We start from the raw sequence: 23,267 nt of genomic DNA on the forward strand, positions 1-23,267 counted from the left end.
GAGACCTGGTAGGCAGGTGGATGGACACAGATTTCCTGGAAGCTGTAGGGCAGTGTTCTCACCAGGCCTACACATCTGGCTCTGATTATGAGCAGAGTTGCCTCAGTCCATACACTGACCTAAAGAGGCAGGGGTTCAGTATCAGTGGAATCTATTCCTTCCCTCCATTCTGATCAAAGCACCAGCTGTGATGCAGAATGGAAGCTACAAGTTCCTATTTTCAATCTCTTGGCATGCCTAAAAGCAAAAGAGGGAACTAAAATGACAATAAGGGTGACCTTCCTTGAGAAGTCCTAAATAGTTCTTCCCCAGCCATAGAGCAGGACTCTAGAGCTTGTTTCTAGATAGGCAGTCTTCCCAAGCTATGCAAAGGTGTCTCAAAGTGAAGTCACTCCCAGGTCCATCCACACTGGGTATTTCCTAGTTCTGATCTGAGGTTCAGGTAGGTATAAATGGTTGCCTGATTGTGGAAGTCATGTCATGATTCAATTGGTGTGACTCAAATGATCTTCACATACATGGGGCATCACTACCAACTCTTTGTCAGGACAAACAAGAATGTTATTTTGTGGTCCTGCATGAACTCGAGTCCTGCTTGTTCAGTGATCCTCTATGGCAGTGGTTCTCAGCCTTCCTAATGTTGAGACCCTTTAATACAGTTTTAGTGACCCCCCAACCAAGAAATTATTTTGTTGCTACTTCATAACTAATTTCCTACTGTTATGAATTGTAATGAAAATGTCTGATCTGCAGGATATCTAATATGTGACCCCCAAAGGAGTTGTGAGCCACAAGTTAAGAACCATTGCTCTATGGCCATATGTGATCCACAGGCTCTTTCATCCATTAAAGATTTACTGGACACTTACTACTCAGGACAATTGGTCAGAAAGAGAAATGGGCCCTGGGAAAACAAGACAGAAATGGTCCCTATGGAACCTTATAGAAGTTACCATTGAGTGGGAAAGAAGGCATGTTGTGACAAAGAACTAAATGTGTAATGACAACTTGAGTTCAAGTGTGAAAAAATAAAGTTTTTGTACAAGGACAGAAATAGTGTTAAACAGGATACACTGGGAAAGCCTCTTTTAATCAGTAGCCTGCCAAAGAAGCAAAGAGTAGATAAGGGATTAGGCATGTTAAGTAAAGGAAACAGAGATTTCCTGAGAGTGGAGGTCTTGATGGGTTTGGAATCTGAAGGAGACCAAAGTAGCTTCAGAAAGAAGTTGGTTGGGAAGAGGAAAAGACTCGATTTGAAGAGTTAGAGCTGAGTTAAATCATTTAATTAAGGCCAAATTTGGGTCCAAGTGTAACAGCAAACCACTGAAGAACTTAGGCAATGGGGATGGGTGAGATGGCCAGTGAACTGATGAGTGGAGAAAGAGGTAGGAAGAGACATATCAATGGAAAAGAAAGTGATTAACATCTCTAAACTGCTCCTGCTGAAGACCTGGCATTTTAATCATCTGTTGCCTTCCAATCCTAGGGATGTAGTCTAGGGGAAAATTGGACAAATGCAAAAGGAGTGTGCACCAAATGTTTAGCACAGCTTTTAAAATAGAAAACAGATTCCAGATAAATCTACATGCCCATCAGCACAGAGTAGGTACCAAAACTTCCTGCTAAAATGAACACCCTATTTGTACCATAAAAAACAAACAAACAAACAAAAACTAAAGAAATAGCTGGGCATGGTGGTGTATAGTTTTAACTTCAGCACTCAAGAGGCAAGAGGCAGGAGGGTCTTCGTGAGTTCCAGACCAACCTGGTCTACATAGGGAGTTCCAGGACATAGAGTCTGTCCCAAAAGACAAAAGCAAGGTGTAGCCCCGTCTTTACAAGCCTGAGTTCTCAGAACATGGGAGGCTAAGGTGGACAGATGGCTTTAAGTTTGAGGCCAGCCTGGGCTACACAATGATACCAGGCCATATAGCCAGATCTGTCTTCAAACAACAGAAATGCTGATGTGTGAGGTATGCTGTAAAAGAAAAGATTCCATCAGTCAGATCCTTGTTTTTAAGGAGACTATCATAAGAACGGGAAAAGAGCCAGGCATGGTGGCACATGCCTTTAAATGCTTGCGCTTGGGAGGCAGAAGCAGTTGGATCTCTATGTTTGAGAGTCTAGTCCACATAGCAAGTTCCAGGCCAGCCTGCTTCAAAAAAGGGGTGGGTGAGGGGTGACAAAGCTGGAATATATAATAAGTCTTTTAAGCAAGAACAGGTAACCTCAGGTATCCTTTTGGAGAGTACCATGATATTGAAAACTGATGTAGAAGAGCAGACTGATCACAGAGGGTCAGAAGTGAGAAGCTGTCTGAGTGGGCAGATGAAAAAACAGTGCTTGTACTAGTAAGTGGGGGCAGAAATATACAGGTTTTATGTATAAATAGAAAGCTGAACTCACAGGATTTAATATTTATGTAATACAGTACTTTAGGCATTGTTCCATATGCTGGAGATATAGCAGTGCAGAAAAAGCAGATAAAGCCCTTATCTCAGGGTTGTTGTTGTATAGCTCACTGGTATAATGCTTGCCTAGTGTATGCCAGATTCCATATTTGATTCTCCAGTACCAAAAAATTATTAGTTCTCTTCACAATTAAATAGTATGGTGACTAGTGGATTCTATAGCTCCTTCGTCCCTGCCTCACAAAAACTATCAGGAACTTTGAGCACTAGTTGCTTAAAAGCCAGCCATTATTAAACTGTCGCTAGGCATCACAGCTCCCTACGTAGACCAGGCTGTCCTTGAACTCACAAAGATCCTCTTGCTACCGCCTCTTGAGTGCTAGAATTATAGGCATGCACCACCATGCCCAGCTATTTCTCCAGGCTTTTTGCTTTGTGTTAAGGGTACATATAGAATTTTTAAAAATATGTATGAGCAAAAGTTTATGTAACTTTTCCATGCTCGTGGACATGTAGGTTTCTCTGGAATCCATGATCATAAACCTGTGAGCTGCTGGGCGGTGGTGGGGCACACCTTTAATGCCAGCACTCGGGAGGTAGGGGCAGGAAGATCTCTGAGTTTGAGGCCAGCCTGGTCTACAGAGTGAGTTCCAGGACAGCCAGGGCTACACAGAGGAACTTTTCCTAGAAAAACCACTAAAACAAAAACCAAACAAACCTTTGAGCTCAAGTCCCCAGGAGGCTGTAGTGGGAGGATCCTGAGTGTGAGACCAGCATGGGCTACATACTGTCTCAAAAAACAAAACAACAACAACAAAAATGTTGAACTATGACCTTAAAATTAAATCTTTTTAAAAATGAATGCTGAAGAATATTCAAAAGCATCACTTACTACTTATTTTACTATTATTGTGCCCCGAGTTTCTTTACATCTGTGGGGTAGGAAGACCACATAGATCCTGTTACCGCATGTCTCAGGCCCACTCTGTTTCTAACATTTGGTAGCTTGATCAACTGTGATAGGAGAATTTTCACCACAGAAGTCGGCAAATGTGATGAGTCAGGGCTTTCTCCCCTGGAGAAGAGCTGTTAAATACTTACTAGCATGGCCCTTCATAAACTTAGGAGCACACCCTGGAATCAGGAAGCCATAGTTTAAACCAGGGCGCCATTAGTTGTTAACAATGTGATTTGGCTAAGATATCTAATGTTGGTTTCCTCAATCATAAAGTAAGACAAACAGTCCTGCCTAAGCCATTTGTACAGCTAAAACAAAACACCTGAGGTGGATGATTTTAAAATAAATGTATTTCTCACAGGTCTGGAGACCAGAAAGTACAAGATTAAGGTGCTGGTAGATTTGGTGCCTAGTGAGGAGGGACTGCCCTTCACATGGCAGAAGAGAAAAGAACCTTTCTAACTTCATTGTCCTAAAAACTTCCCCATATGTTCCATCTCCCTTCCCCCACCTCTGCTTCATTGGGGAGTAAACTTCTAGTACATGAATTTAGAGAGGATAAATACATGCAAACCACAGCAACAAAAGAACATTTAATTAAATAAAATTTCAATAAGTGCTTAGTACAACAGCAAATACAAGCACCTAGTAAATGTGAATAAATTATTTTCTACTCATAGGGAGATAGGGATGGACTGTTTAGGGACAGAAGAGATGTCTCAGAAGACCGGAGTGTGGTTCCCAGCATCCATATCCAGAGGCTTACAACCGCCTGTAAGTACAGCTCCAGGGTTCCAACACCCCTCTTTGGCCTCCTCAGGCACCTGCTTGCACATGGTACACATATAGACAAGCAGGCACACACATATGAATAAAAAAAAACTAAATAAAAAGGAACGGACTAGTCAGAAGATCCATTATAAAACAAGAGAAAATGTTTTTTGTTGGAGAGGTTGATTGGGAGCAATGAGCTCTTTTTAGGTGCCTGGGGCTTTGTTTCTAAGCTTCCTAACCCCAGGAGTGAAGAATCCAGTCTCTGCTCTGGAGTACACAGTGAAAACATCAGGCCTGGCACACCCAGTACTCAGTGGTCCCAGGAGGAATGACTGAAGTCAGATTAGTTTTAGGGCAGGTTGGACGTAGCTATCCCAAGGGATAATGAGGTCAATGTTCAGCTTAAATATAGAACCTTGCAGTGCCAGAGGATGTCCTAGCCATTAAGGCTTTGCTGGCCTATGTTCAGTCTTTCCTGGGGGAAGTCAAAAAGCTGTTGGTTGGGAGAATTGAAAAGACTACACCAAAAAGGAAACAATTGTATTTTTCAGAGCTCTAATTTCCCTGGAAATCAAGCCGGAGACTGAGGTCTCTATAGACCTTCTGAACAGTGGAGGGTTACAGAGGACAGGGAGAGAGCAGAGAAGAGGATGTGCCTCCAAACCCACGTAGCTAGGGATTAGGAGGAGCGAGAGGCGAGAGGGCAGGTCTGGAAAGCCCATCAGCCAGAGGGAAATCTTCCCATCCTGTGGTTGAAGGTAGGAGTGCACTGGTGCCAGTGGTCTCCAGGGGGCGCCTGTGCACAACCGTGAACAAGCTTCGTGGTCCAGGCAGGCGGAGGGCTGGATGCACTGAGGACAAGCAGAGGTGGCCTCCTCTGGTGAGAGGAATAAAAGCAAGGTCAGTGCTGTGTTGAGTGCTGGAGAAGAGTTACCTTGTGACTTATGACCTGTGACCAGCACTAAAGTTGCCCGCAAATTCATAGCCCAGAGTTCCCAACTGGATGTAATTCTCTTCCTCACAGTTTTTGTCTAGAAGTTGGGCTTCATTGTGGTGTTGCCTGCTTGTGAAACACTGTGGGGGTCTAGTGAGTCCCTGGGGGTATTGCATTTAAGCCACTGGATGAATGAATGAATGGCAGACAGTTAGGAAACAACAATGTTAAAGGGCCATCAACACTTTTTTGAGGAGCTGTATGGGAAGAGGCTAAACTGTAAAATGAGCATCTAGTGCTGTTTCTCTTTTAAGGACTCTGCTAGGCAGTGGGAGACTGGCCTACAAATTAGTAATGGATCCCCAGAAAGGCTAAATACAGAGGCTGTGAGAAGAAAGAGAGTCTAGGAGTATCAGCTACCAGTGCAGATCCAGCCAAGAGCTGTCTTATGATGGGAGAAGGTGGGTGTCGGGCCTCAGTTGTAGGAGCTGTGTCCTTTGTCCTTTTAGAATCTAGCTTTGCTTACTGACCCATGAGGAAGTAGTGACACTAACAGCACATGTTTATTTTTAGGCAGGAGGGGACATTGTATGTGATGGCAGAAGCCTGGTGTCATGCCCCAGAGTTCCCAGAGCTCTGATTTTGTAGTCAGAGGAATTTTTGCAGAATAGAAAAGAGGGACAAGAAGAGTAGATCATGTGCTCAGCATGAGCACAGCCTGCAGTCTGACCTCATCACTTAATAACGGAGAGGGTTATCTCAGGCTTCTGCTAAGGTCGTGTAGAGGATGTAAGGACCATAAGACCACCCAAGAAGGATCATTAAGGAACAGAGGTCTGGGAGTCTCAGGCTAAAGCCTAGCCGGCACTACCTACAGTTCTCTGAGCTGACAGCAAATCTTGGGTGGAACTGAGGCGGGCTTTGGAAGAGGTCTCAGGGAGTGATGGGAATAGCAGGTGCTGGAAGTGGCAGGTGATGTCCAGGAATGAGAAGGACGTGGGACCGAAACATTGGGGAGAGAAACAGGACCACCAGAGAAAGGGCAGTGACAAGCAAATGTGACCCCTAGAGTTCAGTACATACCTGTCCTAAAGGTACCACCATTAATAATGTCCACTTGCTTCAGAAGAGGGGGGATTCTCCGAAATGGAACGATACGAGCCAAAGCAGGTCAGGGGGTGAAAACAGAACGACAGGGCTGGGATGGCAGAGTGCTTGCCTGGCGTGTGGGAAACCCCGGATTGCTTAAGAAACAAAACTAACAGAAAGCAATCAATAAGTAGCTGGAAAAAATAATTTCAAGTTTTAGTGGGTGACATATAGGAAAGGAGAGGCCCAGAGGTCAGAAAAGCTGGTCAAGAAAACATGTATGGAGAAGGGAACATTTATGTCAAAATCTGTTGTAAATGTTGTGCAATCCTAGTTACAATTCACTGTGTTCTGTGATAGGTAAATAAAGCATTTCTCCACTAAGTTGGAATCATCAAGAGAAATTACAGGTAAAAGACGCCTCTTTGGGCCCCGTTACTGTCAGGCCTCCCCTCAGAAGCTTTTCACAACTTTTCTTTTCTTTTCTTTCTTTCTTTCTTTCTTTCTTTTTTTTTTTTTTTTGCTGGCAGGGGTTGAATTAGGGACAGGGTATGGATTATTTGGCAATAGTGTGAGACAATATCTCCAAACCAGTAGTCCAGAGATAAAGCTGTAAAAGTTTGGGGTACCCCCAGGAGAGGCTCCCATGACTGATGCTTAGAAAAGATTCTCTTGAATATTTCTGAGGAAGCGCATTTGTATGTGCAGGGTTATAAGCAGTAGTCTGTTTAGTTGCCGTAGGCTTTAGTTGAGTTGGACTTGATACTCAGTACACAAAAAAAAAAGGTCATCTCCCGGCCACCGCCCCCTCTTCTTTCCTCTCTCATTGTAGAGATAAACTCAGCCTTAGAAAGATAACCGTCCATCCTGTCCTGATATATGAGCACCTATACCTGTTGTCAGTATGTGAGAGAGTCACAGTGGATATGGGCTAGTCATGGCTGAAGATTTGCTGAAGGGGGGTGGGGGCTACTGCCGGGAAGAGAGTCTTGGATTCAGGTTTCTTTATAGACTTTGACCTTATTTGCTGTGGTGTCATCTGCCAATATTGGCATAGTCTTGGAAGTCCAGTCTTTCTCAATAGGGTTGGAAATGGGGGTGGTGATGAACTATATAAGTTCAGCCTCATGCCTAGTGCTGTCCTGTGGTCTTTCCAGCTCAGCATGGCTAGGGCAGTGGTGGCATCAGTAACCCTGGTGGTGCTGGGCCTGTGCTGGTCCCTGGCTGTTGCCAACCCTCTTCCTTCGTGAGTAAAGCTGGAATTAGGAATAGAGGATTGTGATCTGGGCTTGAGTGTGACGGGGCCAGTTTCCAGACCTAGGTCAGGAGCTAAGGAAGAGGAATAGGACCCAATGGACCCAGATATCTATTTATGTTTTCTCTAGTGCCCATGGGAATGTTGCTGAAGCTGAAAGTGGGAGCAAGCCAGACTCAGATGTAATCGGTGAGACCCTAATTCCTTGAGTCTTTCTGTCTTCTGTGTCTCTGCATTTTATTATCTTACTGATATTTTTCCAACCCAGAGCGCTGCTCAGATGGCTGGAGCTTTGATGCTGCCACCCTGGATCACAATGGGACCATGCTGTTCTTTAAAGGTAGGAGGAAGCTATGCATATTGGTATATATATATATATATATATTGTTTCTTTGAAACTATCTCAGTCAGCCAAAGGTTTGTTCTAGATTCCTCAGAGAGTGTTGGTTTTTCAGGGGAGTTCGTGTGGAGGGGTCATGCAGGGATCCGGGAATTAATCTCAGAGAGGTGGAAGAATTCCACCAGCTCAGTGGATGCTGCATTCCGCCGTGGTCCTGACAGTGTCTTCCTGATCAAGGTACTGCTGGGTCAAGGGAAGAGCTGGGCTGGAAAGGGCTGGAATCAACATTAGAGTCCCTCCTCCCTCAAGTGTCCTTGGCATGGAGCCTGACTTGGTCCATTTTCTGCTGCTGTAAAGGAATATCTGATAGTAGATAGTTTTAATGAATAGTATTTTACTTGGCTCATGGGTCTGGAGTTTGGGAAGCCCAAGGGCATAGTGCTGGTGTCTGGCAAGGGAATTCATGCTGCGTCACAGCCTATAGAAAGATGGCACCAAGGTAAAAGAAGGCATGAGAGAGCCAGAGGGTCCAAACCTTCTTTTATAGTGACCCACTCTTATATAACTAACCTGCTCCCATTATCATATTGAGCCAATAATCACATTAAGCCATTTGTGAGGCTGGGCTCTGATGAACTAACAATGTCTTATTAGGCTCCACCTCCCAGCACTGTTGTGTGGTAACAAACATATAACCTTGAGGGACACATTCAAACTATGGCAGGGCCCTTGCCAATAGGTACAAAGTTTCCTCCCCTGTGCCTTATTTTCCTGAAAAAGCACAGGTTCTCTCTCTCTCTCTCTCTCTCTCTCTCTCTCTCTCTCTCTCTCTCTCTCTCTCTCTCTCTCTGTATGTGTGTGTGTGAGAGAGACAGAGACAGAGACAGACAGACAGAGAAGCAGAGACTGAGCATGTGCACCTGTGGGCAGGAAAGGCCAATATCTAATGGCTATTCTTCATACCTAATCTAGTTCTAGCTGGCCTTGCTATTCCTAACTTATGGCAATTTCTTTCCTTGGCTTCTATGACCCTGTATATGGTCCTATTTATATGTGTAGCAAGTGTTTCCCAACACAATGGCACCTGGCCAAGAGGGCAAGCAAAGGATTTAAAATACACTGATTCTTGTGTTCATGAAGCCCTGGCCTAAACTGTCTGCTCATAGGAAGAGATAAGTTCTCTTAACTTGCCTAAGGGTGTATGTGGTTGAGGTGGCCCTGTGTGACAGCTTTATTTCCTTCTCCTGCCTCTTTCCACTCCCTCTTCTTAACCAGTGTCCTCAATAGGGTTACTATTGCTGTGATGAAACACCATGACCAAAAGCAAGTTGAGAGGAAAGGGTTTATTTGGCTTACCCTTCCACATAGCTGTTGATCATCAAGGGAACTCAGGACAGGAACTCAAACAGGGCAGGAACATGAAAGCAGGAGTTTATGCCAAGGCCATGGAGGGGTGCTGCTTACTTACTTGCTCTCGATGGCTTGCTCAACCTGCTTTCATATAGAACCCAGGACCACCAGCCCACGGATGGCACCACCCACAGTGAGCTGGGCCCTCCCTCATCAATCACCAATTTAAAAAATGCCCTGCAGCCAGATCTTACTGAGGCATTTTCTCAATTGAGGTTCCCTCCTTTCAGATGACCCTAGCTTGTATGCAGGTGACATAAAACTAGCCAGCACAGCCAGTCCCAAATGTTTGTTGCTTGGGGATCCACTCTGAGCCTGTCCAAGCATCCTTCCTAGGTGATTTTAACCACTTCCATGGCTTTGAGGGCTCTGTGCTATACCAGATCTGGATCACTCTCCTGAGCTTTGGCAATCTCTTTTCACTTTCTTGTTGAAAAATCTTTGACTTAGTTATTCCTCAGATATACCAAACTCAGCATCTTCCCAAATAAATTTGGTGTCTTTCTTACAAAGCAACCTTTTCTCTGTTTCCTATTTCAGTAAATGTACCACCATGTACTGTACTATATGCCAGATACATGTGGGTCTGAGGGAGCTAGCCTTGTTTTGTCTATTTGTTCATTTTTTCTTCCCTTGCCATGTTCACTGTATAGCATGAGGTCACACCAAGTCTTCTGAGTACTCTGTACATGTTAGGGTCCTCTATGCTCCTGTCCTCTTTACCTGGTAAATTCTCACTCATTTTTCAACTCTTTGGCCATATTCTTTCTCTCCACACTAAAACTTTCTGGGACTTTCCCAGACATAGTTTGGCATTTCCCATGTATTATCTATGTGCTTTTTGCATGCTTTGTACCTTGGTGGCTGAATGACTGGGATGTAGCAGTTGCTTTCAATCTTGCCATCCCTGGATGCTCAGTGCTTCTCATAATGCTCAATCTGTAATAGTCATTCAGTATGTGTTTCTTTAATGAATCTATAAATAAATGAGCAAATGAATATATGAATGGGCGAGTGATTAGAAGATACCTACTTGTGGATGTTCTTGCCAAAACTAAGAGTGCTGTAATTAAGTGTGCCCCAGGAGTGTCTGCTTATACATAGCCAGATGTGTATGCATTGTAGTATGGTGACTGTGTTGGCTGAGAGTATGTATTGCAACAAGGGGCAACATGTGGACTGAAAATGCATGAAGCTGTAAGGAGATACTGTGTACGTGCAATAGAGCAAACGTGTGTGTGCATGCAATGTATCTGAAGCCGAACAGTTCCCAAAAGAGTGTTTTTGGATGCAGGGAGACAAAGTCTGGGTATACCCTCCTGAAAAGAAGGAAAATGGATATCCAAAATTGCTCCAAGAAGAATTTCCTGGAATCCCATACCCGCTGGATGCAGCTGTGGAATGCCACCATGGAGAATGCCAGAGTGAAGGCATAATCTTCTTCCAAGGTGTGTCCACACAGGAATCCAAGAACATAGATGGAGTCATGGTGCTCATGGTGATGGCGGAAGAGCCACTGTTGATTTTATGAGGAAAGGAAATGGAAAAGCCTGTTCCAGGCTAGAGGTCAAGTAGAGTAAGGGGTAGAAGTCATTCTAATGACTGAGCTAACATTTCTCCTTTATTCCTCATGACCCTGGGACAGACCTGTGCTCCTTGGCCTTATGTACATATCTCACCATGAGCAAACCCCTATTGACCTCCCAGCTTTGACTTCTAACATCTCCTGATCTTGGCTCCAGAAACTCCACACTATTCCCTGAATACTGAATTTGCTTCTGGCTTCCTTTCTTGTTTGCCTTATAGCTCCTACCTCAAATTTCAGTTTGTTTCCTCTTTCTCTGACTTCTCCCAACTCTTCCTATTCCTAGGTTGATCATGTGCACCTTGCTGCTGGCTTTTGGTGTGTGATCACTACCTCCCTGCTGTGCTTGCTTGCTCCATATACCCATCTACTGTATCCCACCTCTCCTGGGCCCCAGTGAAAGTCCAAGGCGTGCATAATCCAGCCTCACTGAATGCCTTTTGATTTCTTTGTCATAGGCAACCGCAAGTGGTTCTGGGACTTTGCTACAAAAACCAAAAAGGAACGTTCCTGGCCAGCTGTTGGGAATTGCACCTCAGCCTTGAGGTGGCTTGAACGTTACTACTGCTTCCAGGGTAACCAGTTCCTGCGCTTCAACCCAGTCACAGGAGAAGTGCCTCCCAGATACCCTCTGGATGCCCGTGACTACTTCATGTCCTGCCCTGGCAGAGGTGAGAAAGCCCCAACCTCTGGGACCTACTGGAAGTTATCCATGCTGACTGAGCTTGCTGACCTCATATGCTCACCTCCCGCCTTAATTCTGTACTCTAAGGTGTGAGTTCTCCTATTGTCCTCAAACGGGGAACCCACATTCCTCTAACCCTGGCTATCTCTTCATCTGCAGAACCTAACCCCAGCCTCCCTCCACTGTGTGTGTTCCCACCACCTGTTTCTCTTCCAGGCCACGGTAGACACAGAAATGTAACTGCTCATGGGAATAGCACCCATCCTATGCACTCGCGCTGCAGCCCGGATCCCGGCTTGACTGCATTAATGTCTGACCACCGTGGTGCCACCTACGCCTTCACTGGTGAGAGACCACCCCAAACTCCCCAGCTCTATCCTTCTGTCTCTTTTGTTTGTACCTCTTTTCTCTGACAGAGCCCTCCACTTTCATCACCATATCCTGTGTTTTATCCCTTTGTACTTCACCTCCATTTAGCACTCCGTCTCCTCAGATGCATATTTCCAACCTTATCTTCCATTGTCCATGCCTTCCTTCCATGTCTTCTACCTGTCTGAATCTCAGTGTTGTGTACTCCCCTGTCTGTGTTCTCTGTGGGACCCCTCTATCTCCAGTAGTTGCTCATGTTTCCCTTGCCCTGCTGGGCCCTCTGACCGTCACTTGCTGTCTGGAGCTCGCTGTGCATCCACACCTGCTTGTATCCCTTGCTCTTGCATGTCTCTCTGAGACTCCTGGCTCTCATTTACTCTCTGGATCTCCCTGTGTCATTTGCTCTCACACATGCCCTTCTGAATACACTGGCTCTCCCTTCATTTATTTCAGGAACCCCATCTTTCCAAGGTGCTTAGTTTTTATATCCCAACCTCTGGACTCAGCATCACATAGGGATGAGATGTTCCCACTGCTAAGAAACAGAAAAGAAGCATGTATACTCCAGACCTTTAGGATGTAGCTTCAGGGAGATTTTTGTTTTGAATGTCCAATGAAGAGACCCATCCCTTGACCTTTGTCTTCAGTTGGTAAAAGCCACCTCATGATATTTGGGGACATATAACTCCTCAGGCAGGTGTGACAGGGCACTCTCTACACTGAAGACATCTCCAGAATGGGGAGGAAACAACCACACCACATTCAACCTGAGATAACGTAGCAAAAGTGGCATAGACGGCAAGGGCACAGAAAAGTAAAAACATCTGAGCAAATATGATACGTTGTGATTAACGAGTTCTATTGAGAAATACATAGCTACATGGAAAGTGTATCCTCTCAGAATGCACACCTTACTGAAAACATATAGCTGCAATGAAACATACATGTTGTGACAATACAGAACTGAGCTGAGAACACCTGTCATAGGAAGAACATGGGTCAGGAGAGTATGCATCTGTGGCAAGCGTGTGGGATCATTGGGGGAAACCACAGACAAAGTAAGAGAGAGAGAGAGAGAGAGAGAGGAGAGAGAGAGGAGAGAGAGAGAGAGAGTGTGTGTGTTGGGGCAGAGATTGATTGGAACATGCTAGGTTTGGTGTACCAAATAGGACCAAATGAATGTATCAGGTGGACAACTGAATTTGGGCCTAAAGTTCAAAGGAAATGTCAGTCTGAGTGGAAGAGACTCCATGCCTGTCCTCAGCATATAGATGGTGTTTGTGAGAACACCAGTGGAGTTAAAGGCATTTCGAGAAGAAAAGAGGACAAAACAGGAACTCTAATCTCTTAGATATAAGACCAAAAAGGATAGTCAGAAAGATAAGCAGCATACTGGATGACTCTGAGATTGTAGGAGCCAAGATTTTTTTTTTTGAATGTTTAAAGAAGAAGGATTAGGCCAGGTGGTAGTGGCGCACGCCTTTAACCCCAGTACTTGGGAGGCAGAGGAAGGCGGATCTCTGTGAGTTCAAGGCCAGCCTGGTCTACAAAGTGAGTTCCAGGAAAGGCAAAGCTACACAGAGAAACCCTGTCTCTAAAAACCAAAAGAAGAAGAAGAAGAAGAAGAAGAAGAAGAAGAAGAAGAAGAAGAAGAAGAAGAAGAAGAAGAAGAAAGAAGAAGAAGAATAGGTTAGGGATGTAGCTCAGTTGGTAGAGTGTTCGCTTAGCATGTACCAAGCTCTTGACTAGATCCCTAGCAGCATATAAACTGGGCATGGCAAGTGGAGGCGGAAGATCAGAAGTTCATGAATGCCACCCTCAGCTCCATAGCAGACATAAGAACCAAGACCCTGTCTATAAGGAAAAGGGAGTGGTGAGCAGTCAATTGCTGCCGAAAGCCAGGAGGTAGAAATTGACCATTAGATTTGGAGGACAGTGCTGACCTTGATAGGAACTTTTTCAATGGAGGATAGGAACGCAAGTACAGCTAGAGAGCAATGGGGGAAGGGAGGTAAGTGGTAAGTGGGAGTCTGAATTCTTTTAGTTCGTTACTATGAGAATAAAAGAGACTGGAGAGATGGCTCAGTGAGTTAGCACACCAGCTGCTCAAGTATGAGGAACTGAGTTTGGATTCCCCAGGATCCATATGAACGGCCAGGTAAACCCTGGTGTAAACCTGTAATCCCATTACTGTTGGGGAGCAGAGACAGCAGGATCATTGGGGTTTGCTGGCTGCCAGCCTAGTGCTAGAGTCAGAGAGCTGGTTTTCAAGACAATGGGGTGGAGAATGATTGAGCAGGACAGCTGACATTCTCCTGTGGCCTCTGCACACATGCATCCTTCTCCATACACATGCGCATGTGCCTTACACACACCACACACACACTTGCCGAACTCCTGTCTGAGTTGTCCACAACTGCCTCTCTATCAGGCTTCTGCTGACTCCAGCTCCAATGGAGCCACAGTCCCCAACATGGTTCTCCTCTCACGCTCCCGACTTCTTCTTGGCCTCTGCATGCATTCTCTCCCTCTCATGACTCCAGCCTGCATTCATTGCTTGTCCTTTTACTACGTTAGCTTTTACCACCAGCAATAGCACTACCTCTGATATCCCACAGGCTCCCACTACTGGCGTCTGGACACCAGCCGTGATGGGTGGCATAGCTGGCCCATTGCTCATCATTGGCCCCAGGGTCCTTCAACAGTAGATGCTGCCTTTTCCTGGGATGATAAAGTCTATCTGATCCAGGTATGTATTGGGAGAAAGGCTGTAGATGGAAACTGGAACAAGACTGACTGTATAGGCCTATGTTGTCACTCTCCTTTGTCCCCTAGGGCACTCAAGTATATGTCTTCCTGACAAAGGGAGGCAATACCTTAGTAAGTGGTTATCCAAAGCGGCTGGAGAAGGAAATCGGGAGCCCTCCCGGGATCAGCCTGGATACTGTGGATTCGACCTTTACCTGTCCTGGTTCTTCCAGGCTCTATGTCACAGCAGGTGAGGAGCTTTTGGATGCTAAGGGATGTCTTGTTCTGCTAACTCTTCATGGCATAGATGACCAAGAGGGAATGAGAAAAGCTAAATCAAGATCCTTGTGATGTAGAAGCCATGTTAAGTGTGTTATCTTCTTCCCAGGACGGCGGCTATGGTGGCTGGACCTGAAGTCAGGAGCTCAGGCGACATGGACAGAGCTTTCTTGGCCCCATGAGAAAATTGATGGGGCCCTGTGTTTGGAAAAGTCTCTTGGCCCCAACTCATGTTCGTCCAACGGTCCCAGCTTGTACCTTATCCATGGGCCCAATTTGTACTGCTACAGCAGTATAGACAAACTGAATGCCGCCAAGATGGTTCCTCAGCCCCGGCAAGTAAACAGCCTCCTTGGCTGCCATCAGTGAGAAACCCTGATGCGTATTAGCCCAGCCCAGCCCAGCCACCTCTCCATCTTCGTCCTAATAAAACCAGATGGCTTCTTCACATGAATGATGTGAAATCACATCAAATCTTCTTTATTTGGATTGAAAAGTTAGCAACTCTCTTTTTAAAATGTTATTTTATAATTTTTTAAAAAAAGTATATGAATGTGCATGGGTATGTGTCCACAGAGGTGAGAGGAATTGGATCCCCTTGAGCTGGAGTTTTGGGCAGTTATGAGATGCCCAGCGTGGGTGCTGGGATTAAACATGGATTCTAGTCAAGAGCAGTGTGAGCTGTTAAAAGCTGAGCCATCTCTCCTGCTCAGGCAACTACTCTTAGAGATTCCCAAGCTCAAACAAGGCTGTGGGGAACAAGGACAGTACATAGATGACTTTGTAATCCAAACCACAATCCTTTTCTTGCTTCTTTTTCCTTTCCTTGATTTTCCTTGATTTCTCTGCTCTTCCTACCCCTCCTCCTCTCCCCCACCCCCTTCTTCTTGCAGGGTCTCATGTAGCCTTGACTGGCTTCAAGCTCCCCACTTAGCCAAGGATGGCCTTGAACTTCTCTAATCCTACTGTCTTGACCTTTCCAGTGCTAGGGTTGCAAGCATGCACCGCCATGCCCACTTTATGCCATGCTGGAGATCAAACTCAGTACTTTGTGACTGCTAGACAAGCGCTCACCAACTGAGCTGCATCCCCAGCCCAGAACATGATTTATTCCAGCCTATCTACACATAGTGGGTCAAAAAGACCAGAATAGGAAGAGAAACTGTTGGGTGTGCACAGCATGTAAGAGAGCTCTGAACTAACCTGCAAATTGACCACAACTGGCCCTAGGGCATCGGGAGTCCTAGGACTTGGGGCAGCTATTCAAGGTGGATTGACTTGGAGTTGCTGTGGGACATCTTCTGTGGGTGGATGGGGGTTCAAACTGTAGTTCTGAGTGGTTTGGGTAGAAATCAGCAGTCAAGATTTCACTGCCTTGAGTTAAACCCAAGGGGAATGAAGACAAAGAGGGAAAGAAGGACACTAGGTATGCAACAGTGGTCGGGTGGAGACAGAAGGAACGTCACGGAAAGTGGGAACAGGGACGTGTATGTACAAACCAGTCTCCAGGGGGATTCTCCTGGGGCCCGGGGCCTCTCGCAGTCTGCTGGTAGGAGATTACCCTTCATGGTGTGTGCACCCTAGAGGCCAGCTGATGCCTCCCACATGGAAGTTACAACGCTTGGTTCTTTTCTGCTCAGAAGCCAGCCAAAGCTTTAGGCTCCATTACAAGCACCCAGTTAGAGAGTTGTAACAGTGGATCTCATCTGAGATTCTCTTTCCCTTCCAAAGTCAGCTGAGATTGGAGGTTGGTTCGGTTTAGGGCCTAAAATTTAGGCTCAAAAAATATCCTGAAACTCTAGCTGGGTGGGTGGGGGTATTTGTATTTATTTTATTTCATTTTATTTTATGTGTTTGGGTGTTTTGCCTGCATGTATGTCAGTGTACTGTGTGCATGGATGTTGTTTGATTCTAACGGCTCCCTCGGGGGAGGGGGTGAGAAGGCAAGGTATCAACAGCACAGACACTGGGAGTCAGTTGAAGGCAAACAACAAACCCGTTTATTCAATAACGGAGGAAGGCCTTACATACCCTTCTCCCAGCACCCAGTCTGTGTCGAAATCTGGTGGCATTGCGTGCTCATCCCTCATTGGCTGGGCAGGATCAGGAACCCTGACAGCGAATAGGAACTCTGGCAGCGAACAGGAACTCTGACAGCACCTGTTGCTAGGCCCTCAGGCAGGCTTCAGGTTGGCTCATAAGGAAGTATGTTATGTGCATGCCTTGGCAATTGGTTTGAGCCAATTTCCTAGACTGTATGGGCCTGTCCTACTACACATGCCTAGTGCTGGTGGAGGCCAGAAGCAGGCATCTGATCCCCTGGGACAGGAATTACTAGAGAGTTTATGAGCTGCCATGTGGATGCTGAGAATTGAACCTGGGTCCTCTGGAAGAAAAAGTAGTACTTCTAATTACTGAGCCATCTCTCTAGCCCCAAACAGAAGGTTTTATTCTGATTATCTACATCGTACTCTCCATGACTTCTTCAAAATGGGTTTAGTGCTGCTCCTGGTGGCACAGGCCTGTGATTCCAGTCACTGGAGAGATTGGGTAGCAGAAGTGTCACAAATCCAATGATTGCTGCCTGGGCTACAGAATGAGTTTAAAGCCAGTCTGAGCAACATAGCAGGACCTTTTTCAAAATAAAATGTAAAAAGAGGGTTGTTGATATAACTCTGTCTTAGTTAGGATTTTTATTGCTGTGAAGAGACACCATGACTATGGTAACTCTTATAAAGAAAACGTTTAATTGGGGTGGCTTGCTTAAAGTTTCAGAGATTCAGTCCCCATTATCATCATGGCAGGGAGCATGGCGGCATGCAGGCAGACAGACGTGGTGCTGTAGCTGAGGCACCAGGGAATTGACTGAAAGTCACACTGAGGGAAGTTTGAGAAAAAAAGAGACCTCAAAGCCCACCCCAGCAGTGACACACTTCCTCCAACAAGGCTACACCTAGTTCAACAAGTCCTATCTCCTAATAGTGCTACTCACTCTGAGATTATGGGGGCCAATTACATTCAAACTACCACACACTCAGTAGTAGAATGCTTGCCTAGCCAGTGGTACCAGGTCCTGGGCTCGCTGCATGAGATAGCTGTTTGAAACCTGGGACTTATGCAGGGACTCTTGGCTCAATCTGGGAGGAGGGGACTGGACCTGCCTGGACTGAGTCTATCATGTCGATCCCAGTCCTCAGGGGAAGACCTTGATCTGGAGGAGGTGGAAATGAGGGGTGAGCTGGGGGGAAGGGGAGGGGGGCAGGAAGGGGAAGAGAACAAGGGAATCTGTGGCTATTATGTAGAACTGAATAGTATTGTAAAATAAATAAATAAATAAATAAATAAATAAATAAAGAAATAAATAAATAAATAAATAAATAAATAAAAGAATGCTTGCCTAGCATGTGTGCAGCCTATTTTTGAATGTGTGTGTGGACATGTGTATAGGTGCATGTGTATGCGGCCCAAAGTCATTGCCAGGATTCCTCTTGGACCACTCTTCCTGCTTCCCAGTGAGACAGGCTCTCTCAGTCAAACCCAGCACTCACTGTTAACCGTTAGTCTTGCTATTCTTACTAGCTCTCTTGGGACTAGAATTACAGGAGACTGCTCAGCCCACCTGGCGTGTACCCGTCCAGCATTTGCATGGGCTTCTGGTGATGCCAACTCAGGTTTTCATGTTTGTGGAGCAAGTGCTTTGACCTCTCACCAATCTCTCCAGCCTCTCTTTCTACCATTTTTATGGCCACCATCTGCCACCCTCCTGACTGTGTCCTCTCAGTTGCAAAATCTAGCTAGAGGTCAGAGAAAGAGAACGCTGGGGTTTGACATGTCTGACTTCAAACTCCAGCTAAGCTTCTTACCTCTCTGTTGGGAAACGTAGTCTCTCTGAGTTGTTTTGTGCTTGTTTAGCTTTTGGAGATAGGGTCATCTATAGCCCAGGCTGGCCTTAAACTCTCTTTGCAACTGAGGGTAAACTTGAATTCCCTTTTTTCCTGCTTCTACCACTGAAGTGCTGGGATTACAGGCATGTTTCACCGCACTGACACTCTCTGAGCTGTGTGTGTATGTTCGTGTGTGCGTGCGTGCGTGTGTGTGTGTGTGTGTGTGTGTGTGTGTGTATGTGTGTGTGTGTGTGTAAGCCCTGCATGCATGCACAAACTAGGAATATGTGTTGCATCAGTTATTGTTCAACAGAAACCACTCTGGGCATTCCAAGTAGACAAGAAATTAAAGCTAAAAAAGTTGCTACAAAGTTGAGGTTTGGAGATGCCTAGGGGTGGGGGTGGGGAAAATCACAGCATTAGCCAAACACTAGGAAGCTAACTGCCAATCGTGGTTTAGAGGAGCAAAGAGGTATTGTCTAAAGATGTGGAAACCAGGGCAGACACATCTGGACTGGCTTGTATTGCCGATGCTTTTGTATCCATCCTTGTTTTTGATATTCAGGGGCCACTGCTGATGTGGACAAAATGAGGGAGAGATTTCCCTTCCTTTCACCTTCAGACTTAACTGGGACCAAGCTGACAAGGAAATATGAGAGCTGTGGTTTTCAGATCCTAGGCTTAGGTGGTACAGGGGGTATTTCAGAGAAGTGGGCGTGGAGATGACTACCAACAGGTAAAATCTGCCATTATTACATCCACCACAACTCTTAAGTTGAAAAAAAAAAAAACCACCAAAAACCAAATTTGAAGTCATAGAAGCAAAGAAAATCTGTTGATTTATATGGCTAAAAACTATGCAAGTAGATTTTTTACTTCAAGCCAAGGTCAATACAGATGTTAAGTTGATATTATCGGACCTCTCTGTCCTGAACCCTGCTTTTTTTTTTTTTTCCAGATTGGCCTCATCATTAGGAAGGCACCACCTCCTTAGTGACAAAATGCCTGCCAAGCTTACACTGTGCTTGATAATTTCAGGAAAATTCCTGGACCTGATTTCCATGTTCTTTAGTCATGTGCTCATCTCTGAATTGATCACTGTAAGTGTTACAGCTCTGAGGAGTTGGTTTCCCCAGTGGAAGTGTTGCAGCTCAGATGGAAAGGTATCTTGGCAGTTGGGAGCCAAGGAATACCACACAGTCACACAACACAACAAACTTCACACAGAGATTTATTGGGAAAGACACAAGAGAGTAGCTGACTCCGGTGGGGTGAGAAGCAGCAGAGAACTGAGCAGGAGGCAGGCTAAATATAGGGTTTCTTAGGAGTGAGGGGCAGAAGAGCTTTCCAGGGTGGAGATTTCCATGTTGGGGATTGGTGGGATTTTCTAGTCCTACACTGTAGGCAAGCCCAGGGATTGGTGGGATTTCTAGTCCTAAACTGTAGGCAAGCCCAGGGATTGGTGGGATTTTGAGCCCAGGGATTGGGTTTTCAAACCTGGAAGTGAGCTCAGACCTTTCGCCCTACATTCACTGTTCGAATGTAGTTCTGAGTTAGGAGCCCATCATGACGTGGGTTGTAGGACTAAGACCCCATATGAGTAAAGAGCAGGAAGGGCTGGTCTCCAAAGCACAGCTTTCCCAGACAGGGTCACACAACTGAGGCTAGGAGCACTGGAAAATGTGCCAATAGCAAAAGGGACATATACCCAGGGGTGGGATTTCTGGGTTAGATGCAATTTCTAGTTTTAGTTTAGTGTTCCTTTATCTATTTGGGGGCTGGATAAATGGGTCAGCAGTTAAGAGCATACAATGCTTTCCCAGAGAACCCGGGTTCTGAACCCAGAACGCATGCCAGGCAGCTCACAGCTACCTGCAACTCCAGCTCCAGCGCAAACAAAGGCCCCTTCTGGCCTTAATCTTCCCCCAATACACATAAATAAAAATAAGTAAATCTTTATGTAATGTGAGCTAGATGGGGTGGTACACACACCTTTAATCCCTACACTCGGGAGGCAGAGGCAGGCAGACCTCTGAGTTCAAGGCTAGTGTGGTTTACGAGTTCCAGGACAGCCAAGGTTACACTGAAAAATTCTGTCCCAAACCAACAAACGAAAGTGTATGTGTCTGTGTAAGTGTATGCCACAGATGTATGGTTATGCACAGAGGCCAGATGAGTAGGATCCGCTGGAGCCAGAATTACAGGTGCTCGTGTACTGCCTGATACAGGTTCTGAGAACTGAACTCAGTCTTCTGGAAAAGCAGCAGTGCTCTTAACTACTGAGCCATCTCTCTATCCGCTTCTTCCCCATTTCTTTAGTTTTTAAATTTATAAAAAAAATTTTGAGACAAGATCTGGATATGTAGCCCAGACTGGCCTCAAACTTGAGATCCTTCTGCTTCTGCCTCCCAAGAGCTCTGCTCTTAGTTTCTTGAGGAATCTCCGTGCTATAAAACTAAAATCTTTTAATTTTTAAAAGAAGATTTATGTTTATTTTACGCATATAGGTGTTGTTTGGGTAGCCCGTGTGTCTCTGCACCATGTGTATGCAGTACCCGCAGAGACCAGAAGAGGGCATCAGATCCCCGGATCTGGATTTACAGATGATTGTGAGCTATGATGTGAGTGCTGAGGGCTTGTGTACTTAGTAACTAAGCCATCTCTCTAGTGCCCCAAACCAGACACTTTTTCTTTTCAGATGGGGTCTCTCTATGTAGCCCTGGCTGTCCTGGAACTCACTTTGTAGACCAGACTGGCCTCAAACTCACAGAAATCTGCCTACCTCTTCCTTCAGAGTGCTGGGATTAAAGGTGTGCACCACCACACCTGGTCCCAAACCAAATTATAACCTCAAATCATTTTCTAGCTTCTACCTCCTGTTTCTTCCAAGCTTTTCACATGGAGGTCATTCACTTACTTATCTCCTTTCTGTTTGCTCAGTTCCTCACACTGGACACCTCAATTTTCTGCTGATGTGGATCATGGGGGTTCACGACCTTTACCATGCTGAATTCAAAGAATGCTGTTTTTACTTTAACCTTATTGGAAATCTTTGCAGCAGTTAATGCTGTTGACCATTTAATAGTCCTTGAACTTCTTCCTTGGATCTTGTCCATGATGTTAATTTCTGTCAATTCCTCTCTACTCTCAAGTTTCTTCTCAGTTTCCTTCCTGGCCTGTCCTTTCCTTGGCTGGCTCCCTAAGCCCTGGCATTTCTGGAGTTCAGATAGCAGACATTGAGACCTTAATGCCGTTTTACCTTAGTGTTGTTGAGGATTAGGATATTTCTACTGAAGTGTCTTAAGGAAGTTCTTGCCAGGCCTGGAATATGGTTTCTGAATTCCACTTCATGTAGTACAAGAGAATATTTTATTCTGTTGATTTTCTTTTTCTTTTTCTTTCCTTTCTTTCCTTTTCTTTCTTTTTTATCCAGACAGGGTTTCTTTGTGTAGCCTTGGCTGTCCTGGAACTCTCTCTGTAGACCAGGCTGGCCTCCAACTCAGAGATCTGCCTGCCTCTGCCTCCCACATGCTGGAATTAAAGGTGTGAGCCATTACTGCCCAGCTTTCTATAGATTTTCTAAATAAAAGCCACCACCCAGAGGTGCTGGGGTTTATTACTTTAAATACAAGAAAACATATAGTATAAAAGAATATTGGGGCTGGCAAGATGGTTCAGCAGGTAAAAGCTTAGTGCAAGCCTGATGATCTGAGTTCCATCCCTGGGACCCACACAGTAGAAGGAGAGAACCAACTCTTGCACATTGTCTCCTGAATTACACACATGCACCATAGCATGCATGAGCTCTCACACATACATGCATACAAAATAAATAAAAATGTTTTTATAAATAAATAAGTAAAAATGTGATAACTCCCTCTCCCAACTCACATGTAGTGAAGCATTATTTTTTCCCTAAAAGTGTAAATATAGATGAAAATTCTGTTCTTCCAAATAGATGACTTGGGCGCCAATTGCCAAGTAATGCTAATTGACTGGTCTATCCATTTAATAGCATAACTCCTTTATTCATTGAGTATGAGAGCATGTGCTCATAATCTCAACATTTGAAGAGGAACCCATTATACTCAAGAGGCTATGGCCAGTCTAGCCACATAGTGAGTTCCAGGCCAATCTGGGCTGCAGGGAAAGTGACTCTGGATAGATATGCTTACAATCAACCTTTCTTTGTGGTTCCATTGTAATAACTACAACAGATTGCTACTTCATAGGACTCACATTGGTCAGAACCACACAGTATCCATGGTATTTCATAGGGTAAGGACTGATTTTATGGCATAGAGAACACAAGAAGAGGAAAGCAAAAGCAGAGAAAGGAAGAGTGCAGGACATGTAGTGATTCTGTGTAGGTCAAAACGTTTTATAAACCTAGGAGAAGGTAAGGAATTCAGGAAGACTGTGTGTTGATCAAACACACCATAACACTGCCTGTATGGAGGACACATCTTTTTTCCCCCTTGTACTCTAGCTAATTAGACTATGGAGGTTTGAATGAGAATGGTCCACATAGGTCATTAGATGGAAG

The 23,267-nt window shown here is 45.2% G+C and overlaps 1 protein-coding gene across 1 annotated transcript; it reads left to right on the plus strand.

The window, feature by feature from the left end:
• The first annotated feature begins 7,285 nt into the window (after positions 1-7,285).
• On the plus strand, positions 7,286-15,304 carry Hpx (hemopexin). The gene is made up of 10 exons (XM_028858184.2): positions 7,286-7,412; positions 7,552-7,610; positions 7,690-7,761; positions 7,877-7,998; positions 10,466-10,619; positions 11,215-11,427; positions 11,658-11,786; positions 14,429-14,559; positions 14,646-14,808; positions 14,947-15,304. The coding sequence occupies exons 1-10, from the start codon at positions 7,294-7,296 to the stop codon at positions 15,204-15,206; spliced, it is 1,422 nt and encodes a 473-aa protein (XP_028714017.2). The 5' UTR covers positions 7,286-7,293; the 3' UTR covers positions 15,207-15,304.
• Positions 15,305-23,267: the final 7,963 nt, after the last annotated feature.

This window comes from Peromyscus leucopus, chromosome 1 (assembly GCF_004664715.2).
Source record: "Peromyscus leucopus breed LL Stock chromosome 1, UCI_PerLeu_2.1, whole genome shotgun sequence".
NCBI classification, from domain to species: domain Eukaryota; kingdom Metazoa; phylum Chordata; class Mammalia; order Rodentia; family Cricetidae; genus Peromyscus; species Peromyscus leucopus.